This window comes from Ovis canadensis, chromosome 18, assembly GCF_042477335.2.
Source record: "Ovis canadensis isolate MfBH-ARS-UI-01 breed Bighorn chromosome 18, ARS-UI_OviCan_v2, whole genome shotgun sequence".
NCBI lineage: Eukaryota > Metazoa > Chordata > Mammalia > Artiodactyla > Bovidae > Ovis > Ovis canadensis.
The window spans coordinates 45,502,763-45,516,684 of NC_091262.1; the positions used below are offsets into that span (position 1 = coordinate 45,502,763).

At 34.5% G+C, this 13,922-nt stretch overlaps 1 protein-coding gene across 2 annotated transcripts in view; it reads right to left on the reverse strand.

Moving 5' to 3' along the window:
* SCAPER (S-phase cyclin A associated protein in the ER) overlaps nucleotides 1-13,922 on the reverse strand; it is a 401,024-nt gene that overhangs the window by 265,617 nt on the left and 121,485 nt on the right. For both annotated transcript variants that reach the window (XM_069560135.1, XM_069560134.1), the window contains exons 16-18: nucleotides 11,113-11,268; nucleotides 5,879-6,021; nucleotides 1,088-1,169 (exon numbers count right to left, since the gene is read on the reverse strand). In XM_069560135.1, coding sequence (XP_069416236.1) covers nucleotides 1,088-1,169; nucleotides 5,879-6,021; nucleotides 11,113-11,268 — 381 coding nt within the window. The remainder of the gene's footprint in view (nucleotides 1-1,087; nucleotides 1,170-5,878; nucleotides 6,022-11,112; nucleotides 11,269-13,922) is intronic.

Below are 13,922 nucleotides of genomic sequence, written 5' to 3' on the forward strand. Positions count from 1 at the left end.
CTTGTCACTCTGCACTGATGTAATAAACCTAGCTCATACTGAGCAACATTTTACACATCTTTTTGACCATAACATACATAAGAAGCACTTCGTGGAACATACTATGGGAAATGTTTCCCCACCATAAAGATCAAGCTTATCCTCAGCAGAAAAGGCCCATTGTGACACAGACCTCTACCCACATCATCTCCAACAACTTCCCAGAAAACAAACAAACAAAAAAAAACCCAAAATACTATTTCAGACTTTTGACTTCATGCTTATATCATTTTATATGGCTGGGTGCCATCCCACCCATCTTATCTATTCAACTCATCTTTCTTTCAAGATTCAGCTTAGAAATTATCCTCTAAAATTATTTTCCTGACTTCTGAAACCCTTCATGTTAACTTATGTGTTTCCTCCTCTGTATTTTCATGACACTCCATGATTATCTTTTTCCATACAGAAATTATCTGCTTAGCATCTGAATCTCACACTAGATTATGAGTTTCTTAAAACTTAGAACCCTATCTTACTCACCTCTGTATCCCTATGCCTATCACCAGATTCAGTAAGTATTTGCTGCATTAGATTTAACAAACAGTAATATAGGATCCTCTACTCTATGGAATTTACTACCCTTGTGAAACCCCAACATGTAAATAATTATGACATAATGTAAAATATTCACACTGCTAGAAACCACCAATGGCAAAGACTTTCTAGAAAATATCAGCTTATCATCATCTCCCAAGCTATAATTATGCAATTCATAAGCACTGAAACAATATTTTAATTTATTTCTAAATTATTAGAGGTCTATAAATATTAAAAGTTTAATAGTAATGTCCTCGATTCATTAACAAATTACTTAATAAAACCAAATGCTAAAATTCTTTAAATTTTTTCCCTCAATGGCTTTATGTTGTTAAAGTAATTTGTTTCAGATAGCTGAGTTGGAAATGATCATAGACAAACCACATAACTCCAAAAATTAGTAACACAAATTAATCCAATTTTTATACAATTAAAAAGAAAAAATATTAATCCCATGCTACATTAAGACAGCTCTAAAATGTCAAAGTAAAATATACAATATTCCTACCTTGAGCTGGATTTTTTTCTGCAGCTCTTCCATAGCTTCTTGTTGAGCAGCTGTGAGTGCTGCCAATCGTTCTTCCCTGTCCCTGTAAGAAGACAGCAAAAATTATAAACTCAATGTTTACAGTAACAAATCTCATGAGGTTAAAAAAATACAATAATACAAAAAAATACAAAAATAAAATTATTTTTTCACAGTGCCTACTAAGTCTTGGATATATTATTGCACGTTTAACATTTGGGAAGCAACAGACATTGTTAGTTATACAAATATTAGGTTGATGAAAAAGTAATTGTGGCTTTGGACCGTCAATTTTAAATAATTATAACTAGGCTCAAACCCATCTTTATTAATTAAACTATGAACCATTAAAATCAACACATTTTTGCCAATGAGAAACAAGTTTGTTTATTCCTGTTGTACAAAAAACTGTGCTTTGGGATTCGATGAGCTCCTGGAGAGCATTTTCTGCATTCTCTGTGGAAATGTTTACCCTGCAAAAAGTTGTTGAGATGTTTGAAGAAGTGGTAGTCAGTTGACGAGAGGTCAGGGGAATATGGTAGATGAGGCTAAACTTCGTTGCCCAATCTGTTCACCTTTTGAAGCTTTGGTTGTGTGACATGCAGTCAGGTGTCGCCATGGAGGGAGAAGAACTGGGCCCTTTCTGTTGACCAGTGCCAGCTGCAGGCATGCAGTTTTCAGTCGTCTCATCGATGTGCTGAGCATACTGCTCAGATGTAATGGTTTCACTGGGATTCAGAAAGCTGGAGTGGATCAGACCACCAACAAACCACCAAATAGTGACTGTGACCTTTCTTGGTGCACGTCTGGCTTTGGGAAGTGCTCTGGAACTTCTTCTTGGTCCAACCACTGAGGGTCGTTGCCTATCATCGAATAAAATCCCTTTTCATTGCATGTCACAATTTGATCAAGAAATGGTTTGCTGCTGTGGTGCAGAATAAGACAAGAAGACACTTCAAAACAACATTTTTTTTTTTTACTTTTGGTCACCTCACAAGGCATCCACTTATTGAGCTTTTTCACCTTTCCAATTTGCTTCAAATGCCAAATGACCATAGAATGGTTAATGTTGCATTCTTCAGCAACTTCTCAGGTAGTTGTAAGAGGATCAGCTTCAACAATGTCTCTCAATTGGGCACTGTCAACTTCCGATAGCTTGCCACTACACTCCTCATCTTCCAGGCTCTCAATCTTCATTGCAAAACTTCTTGAACCACTGCTGCACTGTACATTTGTTAAGCAATTTCTGGGATGAATGTGTTGATGTTGCAAGTGTCTCCACTGCTTTACAATCTATTTTGCACTTGAATAAAAAAATTGCTTGAATTTATTTTTTGTCTAATATCATTTCTATGGTCTAAAATAAATATAAAATACACAGCAAGTAATAAGTCATTAGCAAAAAACATAAAGTGAGGAATGTACATTAAAATGATGTATAACATAACCATATTCCAATATCAAAGGGCAAAGTTCAACAATGCAAAACTGCAATTACTTTTGCACCAACCTAATAGGCTCTGGACCCAGGAATGGGTTTAAATACTAGCTCTGGGATTGTGAAAGTGGAAGTCACTCAGTCATGTCCAAATCTTTGTGACCCCAGGGACTGTACAGTCCATGATAGCTCAGTTGGTAAAGAATCCGCCTGCAATTCAGGAGACCCCAGTTTGATTCCTGAGTCAGGAAGATCCACTGGAGAAGGGATCGGCCACCCACTCCAGTGTTCTGGCCTAGAGAATTCCATGGACTGTGTAGTCCACAGTGTCACAAAGAGTCAGGCATGACTGAGCGACTTTCACTTTCACTTCATTGGAATTGTAATTTAATTATGGCATATTGAAAATATACATTTATCTCTTTTCCTGTATAAAAGTCTATAAATTATGAAAGGGATAGAAAAGGCTAATATTCCCAAAGACGAAGAGAACAGGAGAGGAAACGATCACAAACTGAGATGTACAAAGAAGTAAGACCATGCTTAGGAAAAAAGCAGTCAAATGAAGCTTTTCTGAATGAAGCCTCATGTTGGATTTAGTAGAAAAGAACTATAACAGCTTTTATAAATACATTATTGAGAATTAAAAGATAGTATGCCAACCTAAGGAAAAAATATCATGACAATGATTCAACAGAAAATCTCAATAGAGAAAGATTTTTTTAAAAACTTTATAACAAAAGAAACTAGGAATCCTTAAACAAATGGCTGATTTGAGGGGTGCAGCAGGGAAAATATAAGATGAATTTGAAGCATCTTTCAGTGCCAGGAAGTAAGGATATACTCAAAAACCAAAATGATGAAGTGTATCTAAGGCAAATGGGGGTCAAATGAAAAAGCTCTCAATGTCCAAGGATGAACCAATTTGAGTAAGAGAATACATGCCATAATACTGACGTATAAATGACATATTGATATAAAACAGGAATTTAATAAATAGAACAAATATCCTGTACAGAAGAAGTGCACACAATTTATGTAGGAATTCTTCTCTCAAGGAGGTAGAGAATAACTCCCCATCTCTTCAGCTTAGCCAGTGCCTAGTGACTTGCTTCAAGGATGATAGTATGTCAGAAATTTAAAGTATACAGTGTAGAAATCTAACAAAACTACCTTAGCCAGGTGATCAAGACTAACAAAATCAGTGAAAACACAAGGTGATATCATGAACTTTTGACATTTGAAAAATGGTAACTCACATTCACCTCCCCCAAATCATAACCTCAATATAACCATGAGAAAAACATCAGACAAATCCTAATTGAGGAAAAGGCTACAAAATACCTGACCACTATTCAGAACTGTCAAGGTCATCAAAACCATGGAAAGTCTGAGAAACTGCTACAATTCAGAAGAACCTGAAGAGAAATGACAATTAAATATCTGAAGAAATAGTGGCCAAATACTTTCAAAATTTGATGAAAACACTAATGTAATAGAGTAGGATAATCATGAAGAAAAACAATCTAGACAAATCATAATTAAACTGGTGAAAAAACAAAGTAAAAAAGAAATAGAAAACAAACCCAAAAAACCCTCACCATATACAGTGGCAAAACAGTATGATTAATGGCTGGATTTTCATCAAAAACAATAAAAGTAAGAATATTCACAGTATTGAAGGATTTAGCCAGTGCAATATGGCAAGAAAAAAGAAATTAAAGGCATCTGTATTACAAAGCAAGAAGTAAAGCAAGGGCTATTTGCAGATGACACGAGACTTTATGAAAATGTCCTAAAGAACAAAAACAGCAAAAAAGAAAACACTAATAGTTTTCATAGGAAAACTGGGCAAGATCATTAAAAAACTGTAAAATAAGATGAATAAAAAATTTATTGTATTTCTATACAATAGCAAAAATGCTACCAAAAATGAAATAAAATAATTCCATTTTCAATGACCTCAAAAAGAGTACTTAATAGATTTAAGAAATGAACTAAATTTAAGAAATGAAATGAATTACAAGGTCTATTTTCTAAAAACTACAAAATATTGTTGAGAGAAATTAAAGCAGATACAGAGACACACACCATATTCGTACATAATACACAATATTATAAAGGTGGCAATTCTCCCCACAACAATCTATAGATTCGAGGCAGTTGCTATAAAAAAGCTTGGAAGCATTTTATTTTTAAGAAAATGGTGAACATACCCTAAAAAACTATTTGGAAAGCAATTTTGAAAGAGGATAACAACACTGGAGTACTTATATTACTTGTTTTCAAAACTTGACATAAAGTTACAGTAGTTAAAACAGTGTGGTGCTAAAGTAAGAAGAGACATAAAAAGAAAAGGACAGAGTCCAGAAATAAACTGTCCCATCTATGATTAATTGATCGTGAACAGGTAGCAAGGCAGTTCAATGGTTAAAAGCTAGACTCTTCAACAAATGGTGCATTCAACAAATGAGTACCATAGGCAAATGAATAAATTTAGATTTTTCTTTTTATACTATATCTAAAAGTTACCTTAAAAGGATATAAAACCTAAATGTGTATCAAACTGAAAACCATAACATTTTGAAGAATATCTTATGACATGGGATATTAAAAAATTTCATAAACAAGATCAAAAAGCACAAATCAATTTGGCCAATTAAATGCCTTGTCTTTGGTCTTTGAATCTTTTTTTTAAATTAATTAATTTATTTTAATTGGAGGATAATTTCTTTACAATATTGTGGTGGCTTTTGTCATACATTGACATGAATCACCCACGGGTACATGTGTCTCCCCATTCTGAACTCCCTTCCCACCCCCTACCCACCCCATCCCTCTAGGTTGCCCCAGAGTACCAGCTTTGAGTGTCCTGGTCTTTGAATCTTAAACGAGAGATTTTAAAAAGTAGGAATGGATAAGTGTCATTTATTATAATGAGAAAGATAACATACTAACTGGATTACTTCCATCAAAGGACCACTGCTGCAGCTCCTGTGACCTAGCCTTTGATGTCTGACCAAGTTCAAACCTGTTCCTCTAACTTCCTGTCACTTTTCCTCCCAATACTTAAGTTAGCTAGTATCAAATTCTATTTCTTACAACTGAAAATATCTTGAAACCTCAAGTTTCCCATCCAACAGAATGTTCAAAAGGTTTCCATTTTAAGTAGGGTGTCTTAATTCCTGGAAATCAAAATTCAGTAAAACATTTCTGTATATGTGACTATTTCTAAAAAATCTACATGATAGTAAATAGCTTCAAAATTTGATCTGAATATACACTCACTACAAAATGTTCATCAGGACCAAACATCGAGATAGCAAATGAAGTACCTAGCTCTTTCCCGGGCTGCATCTTCACGGGCTTTTTCCTTTTCTTGCCTCTGTTGTTCAATTCGGGCTTCTTGTTCTTTCCTCTTCATTAACAATTCTTCTACACGGGCCTGCCGTTCTGCTTCTAGAGCTCTCTTACGTTCCTAGTATCAGAAGTGTTTTAAAAGATGTTAGAATTATGTGTAAGATGAAGATGATTAAAGGTGACATAGCTTGGACATAGACTTATATATTCAAGACAGACAAATACCTGACTTGTCATTATGTTTCTCAGAATTTAAACAAAAATCAAGTATCAGTAACATCTGGCTTTCACATGTCATTTATCAGTGCTACAAATAATTGTAAGAATAAATGCTATTTTAAGCACTGAAACATGTTTATTACCATATGTAAAATAGATGTCCAGTGCAAGTTCAATGCATGAAGCAGAGCACTCAAAGTCAGTGCTCTGAGACAACACAGAGGGATGGGGTGGGGATGGAGGTGGGGGGGGGTGGTTTCAGGATGGGGGGACACATGTGCACCCATGGCTGATTCATGTCAGTGTATGGAAAAAACCATCACAATATTGTAATTATCCTTCAATTAAAATAAATTAATAAAAAAAGAATAATGTTATTTTAGTAGATATTATGTTATTTATATTCTTTGAGAATCTGATAAATATTTTATGTTTAATCACTTCTAAACCCTTGTGTTTAGATGGTTGTAGAAACAACAGAATATGATGAAGAAAGCATAATTAACAGAATTTATTTCTGAAACTAAGCTTTCTTCTTAACTGAAGAAAAGCTTGTAGCCGGGCTTCCCAGGTGGCTCAGTGGTAAAGCATCTGCCTGCCAAGGTAGCAGCCACAGGAGATATGGGTTTAATCTCTGGGTGGGGAAGATCCCCTGGAGGAGCAAATGATAACCCACTCTAGTATTCTTGAGGGGATAATCCCACAGACAGAGAAGCCTGATGGGTTACAGTCCATGGGGTAGTTGCAAAGAGTCAGACATGACAGTCCATGGGGTAGTTGCAAAGAGTCAGACATGACTGAGCAACTGTACACACACACACACACACACACACACACACACACAAGTTGCAAAGAGTCAGACATGACTGAGCAACTGTACACACACACACACACACACACACACACACACAAAGTTCACACAAAGTTCGTGGCCAGGAGAAAGAGGCATTATAACATAGCATAGTGGATAAGAGAGTGGATACTGCATTAGACTCTCTAATTTTGTTCCCTGATTCCATTATTTACTGTTGGGTGACTCCGGCCTAGTTGAATTAGTTTTCTAGAAGACAAAAAATAACAATAGTACTTTTAAGGATACTGTAAAGAACGTATGAGATAATACATGAAAAGCACTTACCACAGGCCTTGGCATATACTAAATTCTCAGTAATTATTTATTATAATCATTATTAAGGTAGAAGATACTTCATTAAAATACTGTGATATACTTTCTGTATATATTTCACCATATTACTAGATATACCGATGTATTTCTTTCAATTCATCCGCATTCTCTAGGTAGCTTACACAACATCTCCCTGGCCACAACTCTTTATGATAAATAGAACACACTGATCTAGGCTCTAGTAACAACTACTTAGATAACTTTGAGCAAGTCATTTTACCTTAAAGAGACACACCATTTGTGAGATTTAAATTATTAATATAGGTAAGTACCTAACAAAGTGTTTAGTATGATGTAAAGTGTTCAGTAAATGACTGAAGATAAAGCAGTTTCTGTCTCAAGAACACTGAGGAGAGAAGTAAATATTTCTAATAATTAACTTAACTCACAATGGTAACTTTATTTCTACAAGAAGCTGTATGTATGCAGGGGAAAAAAACCTTTTTAAAGTAGTACCACCAAAAGGTACCTAATTCTTTTCTTTCTTTCTTTTTTCTTTTTGGAGAGGGGACTGGGAGCTAGAGGAAATGTACTGATTCCAGAAGAGTATATTTGACAGACTGCAGACTTGTAAAGGTATCCAAATAGATTTTAAACAGTCATTACTTTCTGAAATATTATTCATGGATTAATCTACCTCTCACTACTAAGTATAATATGTAGCAACTTGTTTAGCTATTAATTATCTGAAAAACTGAAGAGTAAAACATAAAGTTTTCTCTTAACCTCAAATTTACTTGAAGTATTTTTTTTAAATCTGCAGTATATCTGAAAACACAACTGCCACACTAAAATGCAAAAAGATAAAGCTTAAGTATAATTAAACCAGAACTTTTCATTTCATATTTTATAAAAACAAAATCTTCTGGAATATAGTTTTTAAAATTATAACTTGGTCTTATAAATTAAATATACTAATATTATATAAAACAGTTACTTTATGTGTATATGCAATGTAAGTTATATGCATAAATAAAACTTGTTGAATGTTTTTAGGGATATAAGAAATACTCCAACATTGTACTAACAAATAATTGAATTTCAAAAAAAACCCAATCCTCTAATTTCTGTTTTTAATAACTAGAAAAGAAAATTGGTACTTGTGAGTAAAACTAGTAAATTCAGCTAGTATTTTCCTTTTTAAAATATAAGTTTCCTAAAGATAGGAAACTCTGCACCATAAAAGCATCTTGTACAGAACGGGAGTTTGATAAATACCTATTAAACAAATGAAGCATAAGTTTTAAAATAGTATTCATCATAAATCTGTAAGCTTACAAATATAAAGTATAAACCTACAGCAGCTGAACTGGAAAGACATCTACCTCTCAAGCCTTCTGAAACCTCTCAGACTCCCATGTACTTTGTTTCAAAGTCAAGGATATGTTTATGGTGGCCAAAGAACAGATTTTGTAATCCTGCCCTCTATGCCTGCAAATCAAAAGATTATGGCAAGAGGACAAGGCAGACTATCTAAGGAAACTGGGCTTAAAACTAACCTATCAATAATTTATATAACAAAGATGGCAAATTAAGGATATACAACGGTAGCATTAACTTAGTATTTCACTTGCAAAAAAACCAAGAATCACAACTTCTTTTAACAATTAATTTTGGAAGTTTTTCGAGAGTACAATTAAAGCAGATGGGGGCCTCTCTAAATTATTCACTGAGTCAGTATCTTACTATTACTGTATTTATACGTTTGGCTTTAGTGCCTAGCACATCTAGTAATGACTATACATTAAAAAATTTTTTTAATTATATATATATGTATATAAAACCAATAAATTTTCTACTATAAATATACAGATTAAACTTATGTATATAGGTTTTAAATTTTCCATTGAACATTAAATCAACCAGAAATTTCAACATTTTAAAAAAGAAAATTCTGAGTAATCAAAAAATGTGTTAATGACTACCAAAAATCCCTTACTACTTTCAGAAAAGATCTACTTTCCTTTAAGCCTTAATAAGTGTTCCAAATTATGAAATGAGTTATTTTTAAACAGAAAATAACTGCTGTATTTTCAAATCTGCAAAATAAATATAGAAAAAGTAACCACAGAAGTCTATTAAAAAATATACAATATTACTCATATATTTTCCCCCAAAATCCAGCTAAGGAGTCACCTCATTCAGAGAACTTTCCCTGACATTCCCCTCTCAGCAACAGAGCTAATTATTCCTTATTCTGTGATACTGCTATAGCCTATACAGGTTTCTATTACATTTTTACACTGCGTTCTATTATTTACCATTAAGGCAAAGATCATTATCTATTTATTTCTGAATTACTAATGCATAATATTTATTCAAAAGTAACACACAATTTTCAAAATGATTATCTGTATAAAATGGTCCCATTGCAGAAATAAAAACAGCAATAAAGCTGAAGAGATGGCACAGATTAAAAATTCAAATATCCTATTTCATTTATTCATCTAAAATATTAATTGATGGACAATTTTAACTTTTAAATGATAATAATGAAACTCTGTACTGTCCCTTTGATAGGAAAAGCTAAATTTTCTCTAATAGTAACATTCTGTATTTTAAAACATAAGTTACCTTGGCACTCAAGATTAAAATAAGACCCTGAACACAAATTGAACAGAGACTGGGTGAATATGGGACTGTTTGCTAGCATGAAGTAACCAATAAACTTGAAAGCTGTATTGATATTTTAATCTTCTAAAATTACCAGTGAGATAAAGGAGCATAAAATATTAATAACATCCCTAATTTTTAACATAACAACAAAGCTCTTCATGATCAAGTCTATAACTCTATATGCTGTACTCGCTCCTATCTTCTTCTCTGCATGGAATGCCTGTTTCCACCATTTGCAACTATCTCATTACTCAAATCTTGGTTATGGCATCATCTCCTCCAGAAAGCTTTTTCTTGACTTTCTCATGTCTCAATTTGAGTAATGTGTTCTCCTTTGTGCTTCCAAAACGCTTTTACTGTTACACTTATCCTAATGGGTTAAGATTTATTTACATATATGTCTCTGCATTGTGATCAAAGACGTATCTTTTTCATGTCCTTAAGCAAAGCTAATGGCAACCCACTCCAGTATTCTTGCCTGGAAAAGCCCATACACGGAGGAGCCTGGCGGGCTACAGTCCACCAGGTCGCAAAGAGTTAACACAACTAAGTGACTAACACACACACGAGCAAAGCTTAGCATGTGAGTAACAGCAATAATTCAATACATGATCACTGAATGAATAAATAAATAAATATTAGTTATAATAAAGTATGTGTCTGCATTCATACTTGATCTTGAGGAAGATCTAAAATAGTTAAAAAACATCACTCATGTTTATGTGTTAACCTTTCTTCCCATTCTGAAAATGGTAGTTGACTTACGGTATGCTACAGAGGTTTAAGTACCTGATGATACTGCCCAATATACGACAGGTGTTCCCTGTTATAAGCATTAAAATTGCCCAGTTCCTTAAGGCTATATACACAGGTTCAAACACAATCCATTTTTAATAGATGAAAGGAACATATTCTTTCCCAACCTAATTAGAAAAGAATAGATAATAATCTGTCCAGAGCAATTTAGCTCTTCATCTGGTTGAGACTAGAGATTCAAATTGACAAAGACACTGATAACGTTATCTGAAGAAGTACACACTGCCTTTGCTATCAGACTTCCTGATTCCAAGCCATGCTGGACTAAACCATACACCCTTGGGAACAGAGTCTAGGACTGACTTCTTTTTCTATGTTGAAGGGCCTAGGAAATGGACAGTGCTCACAAATGCCTGCTGAATAAAATTCTACCTGAACAGCTTCATCACGTGCTTGCTTTTCTTCCTGTCTTCTCTGACGCTCTTCCTGTAACTCATTAAGCCTCTGCTCATATTCCTTCAATTTTGATAAAACATCATGGCGTTTGTTCTGGGCTTCAAGGGTATTTATAAAGGCAATTTCGTTTACCTTCAACAACAACAACAAAAACCACAGAAAGTAAGTTTCAAATTAGGCTCATTCTAAGGCACATCAGATACATCAGATTCTTAACACATCATGTTAAGAAATTTAACAGTCTTTATTTAATAATATAAACCAGTTGTATAAGGCACAGAACAAAAAATGAATGACTTTCAGTCTTTTATTTCAATATTTATTCCCCAAATGGATAATAATCCAGTGTATATAACAAATCCATAGGCCATAGCAAGAAGTGAAATAGAGTAAATAAAGGCCTGCCATTGAAATTTTTTATTGAAATACAATTGATTTACAATGTTGTTAGCTTCTGGTATACGGCAAAATGATTCAGTTATACACACATATATGTATTAATTCCCTGTGTGATACAATATGACCTTGTTATTCATCCATTCTATATACAATAGTTTGCATCTACTATAGGGCTAATAGTTATTATGGGGCTAATAGTTAGCCCCAAATTCCCAACCCAGGCCTCCCCTGTACCCTCTCCTCTTGGCAACCACAAGTGTATTCTCCATGTCCGTAAGTCTATTTCTGTTCTGTAGACAGGTTCCTTTGTGTCACATTTTAGACTCCACATACAAGTGATAGCATATAGCATTTGTCTTTTTCTGACTTACTTCACTGTACATGACAGTCTCTAGGTCCAACCACATTTCCACAAATGACCCAGTGTCGTTCCTTTTTGGAGCTGAGTTATATTCCATTGACTCTATGCACCACATCTTCTCTATCCATTCATCAGTGGATGGAAATTAAGGTTACTTCCATGTCCTGGGTATTGGAAATAGTGCTGCAAAGAACATCGGGGTGCATGTATCTTTTTGAATTATGGTTTTCTCAGGGTGTATGTCCAGTAGTGGTATTGCTGAGTCAGTAGTTCTACCTTTAGATTTTTAAGGAACTTCCATACTGTTCTCCATCATGGCTGTATCAATTTACACTCCCACCAATAGTTGAAAATGGTTCCTTTTTCTTCACCCCCTCTCCATCATTATTTAAAGCATTTTTGATTATGGCCATGCTGATCCATGTGAAGTAATACATCACTGTAGCTTTGATCTTCATTTCTCTAATAATTAGTGATGCTGAACATCATTTCATGTCCTTTTTGGCCATTTGTATGTCTTCTTTGGTGAAATGTCTATTTAGGTCTTATGCCCATTTTTTGAGTGGGTTGTTTGTTTTTATATTTTTTGGTATTGAGCGGCATGAGCTGTTTATATATTCTAGAGATTAATTCCTTGTCAACTGCTTTGTTTGGAAATATTTTTTCCGATTCTGAGAGTTGACTTTACATCTTGTTTATGGTTTCCTCTGTGGTGCAAAAGCTTTTAAATTTAATTAGGTCCTTTTCTTTATTTTTGTTTTTATTTTCACTACTCAAGGAGGTGGGTCAAAAAGATGAGTATTCTTCTTATTTTCCTCTAAAAGTTTTATAGTGTCCAGTCTTACACTTAGGTCTTTATTCCACTTTGACTTTGCTTTTGTGCATGGTGTTAGGGAGTATTCTAATTTCATTCTTTTGCATGCAGCTGTCCAGTTTTCCCAGCACTACGTATTAAAACGACTGTCTTTTCTCTACTGTATATTCTTGCCTCTGCCATAGATTAGGTGACCATAAGTGCCTGGGTTTATCTCTGGTCTTTCTACCCTGTTCCATTGATCTACATTTCTGGTTTTGTGCCAGCACCATACTGTCTTAGTTACTGTACAAATCAATTTTCTTCAACATACACCAAATAAGTTATAATTAGGTACAAAGTACTGACTACATATACTTCATCCTCAACTTTACATATATTGATTCTTAACAGTCAAGTTTAGCTAGAGAGTACAGTTTTTATGAATAAAGTATAGCTAATGATAGTAAAGTAATGCTCAAAATTCTCCAAGCCAGGCTTCAGCAATACGTGAACCGTGAACTTCCAAATGTTCAAGCTGGTTTTAGAAAAGGCAGAGGAATCAGAGATCAAATTGCCAACATCAGCTGGATCACGGAGAACACAAGAGAGTTCCAGAAAAACATCTATTTCTGCATTATTGACTATGCCAAAGCTTTGACTGTGTGGATCACAATAAACTGTGGAAAATTCAAGAGATGGGCATACCAGACCACCTGACCTGCCTCTTGAGAAACCTATATGCAGGTCAGGAAGCAACAGTTATAAGTGGACATGGAACAACAGACTGGTTCCAAATAGGAAAAGGAGTATGTCAAGGCTGTATATTGTCACCCTGCTTATTTCACTTCTATGCAGTGTACATCATGAGAAATGCTGGGCTGTAAGAAGCACAAGATGGAATCAAGATTGCCAGGAGAAATGTCAATATATGCAGATGACACTATCCTTATGGCAGAAAGTGAAGAGGAACTAAAGAGCCTCTTGATGAAAGTGAAAGAGGAGAGTGAAAAAGTTGGCTTAAAGCTCAACATTCAGAAAACTAAGATCATGACATCCGGTCCCATCACTTTATGGGAAATAGATGGGGAAACACTGGAAACAGTGTCAGACTTTATTTTGGGGGGCTCCAAAATCACTGCAGATGGTGATTGCAGCCATGAAATTAAAAGACACTTACTCCTTGGAAGGAAAGTTATGACCAACCTACATAGCATATCCAAAAGCAGAGAC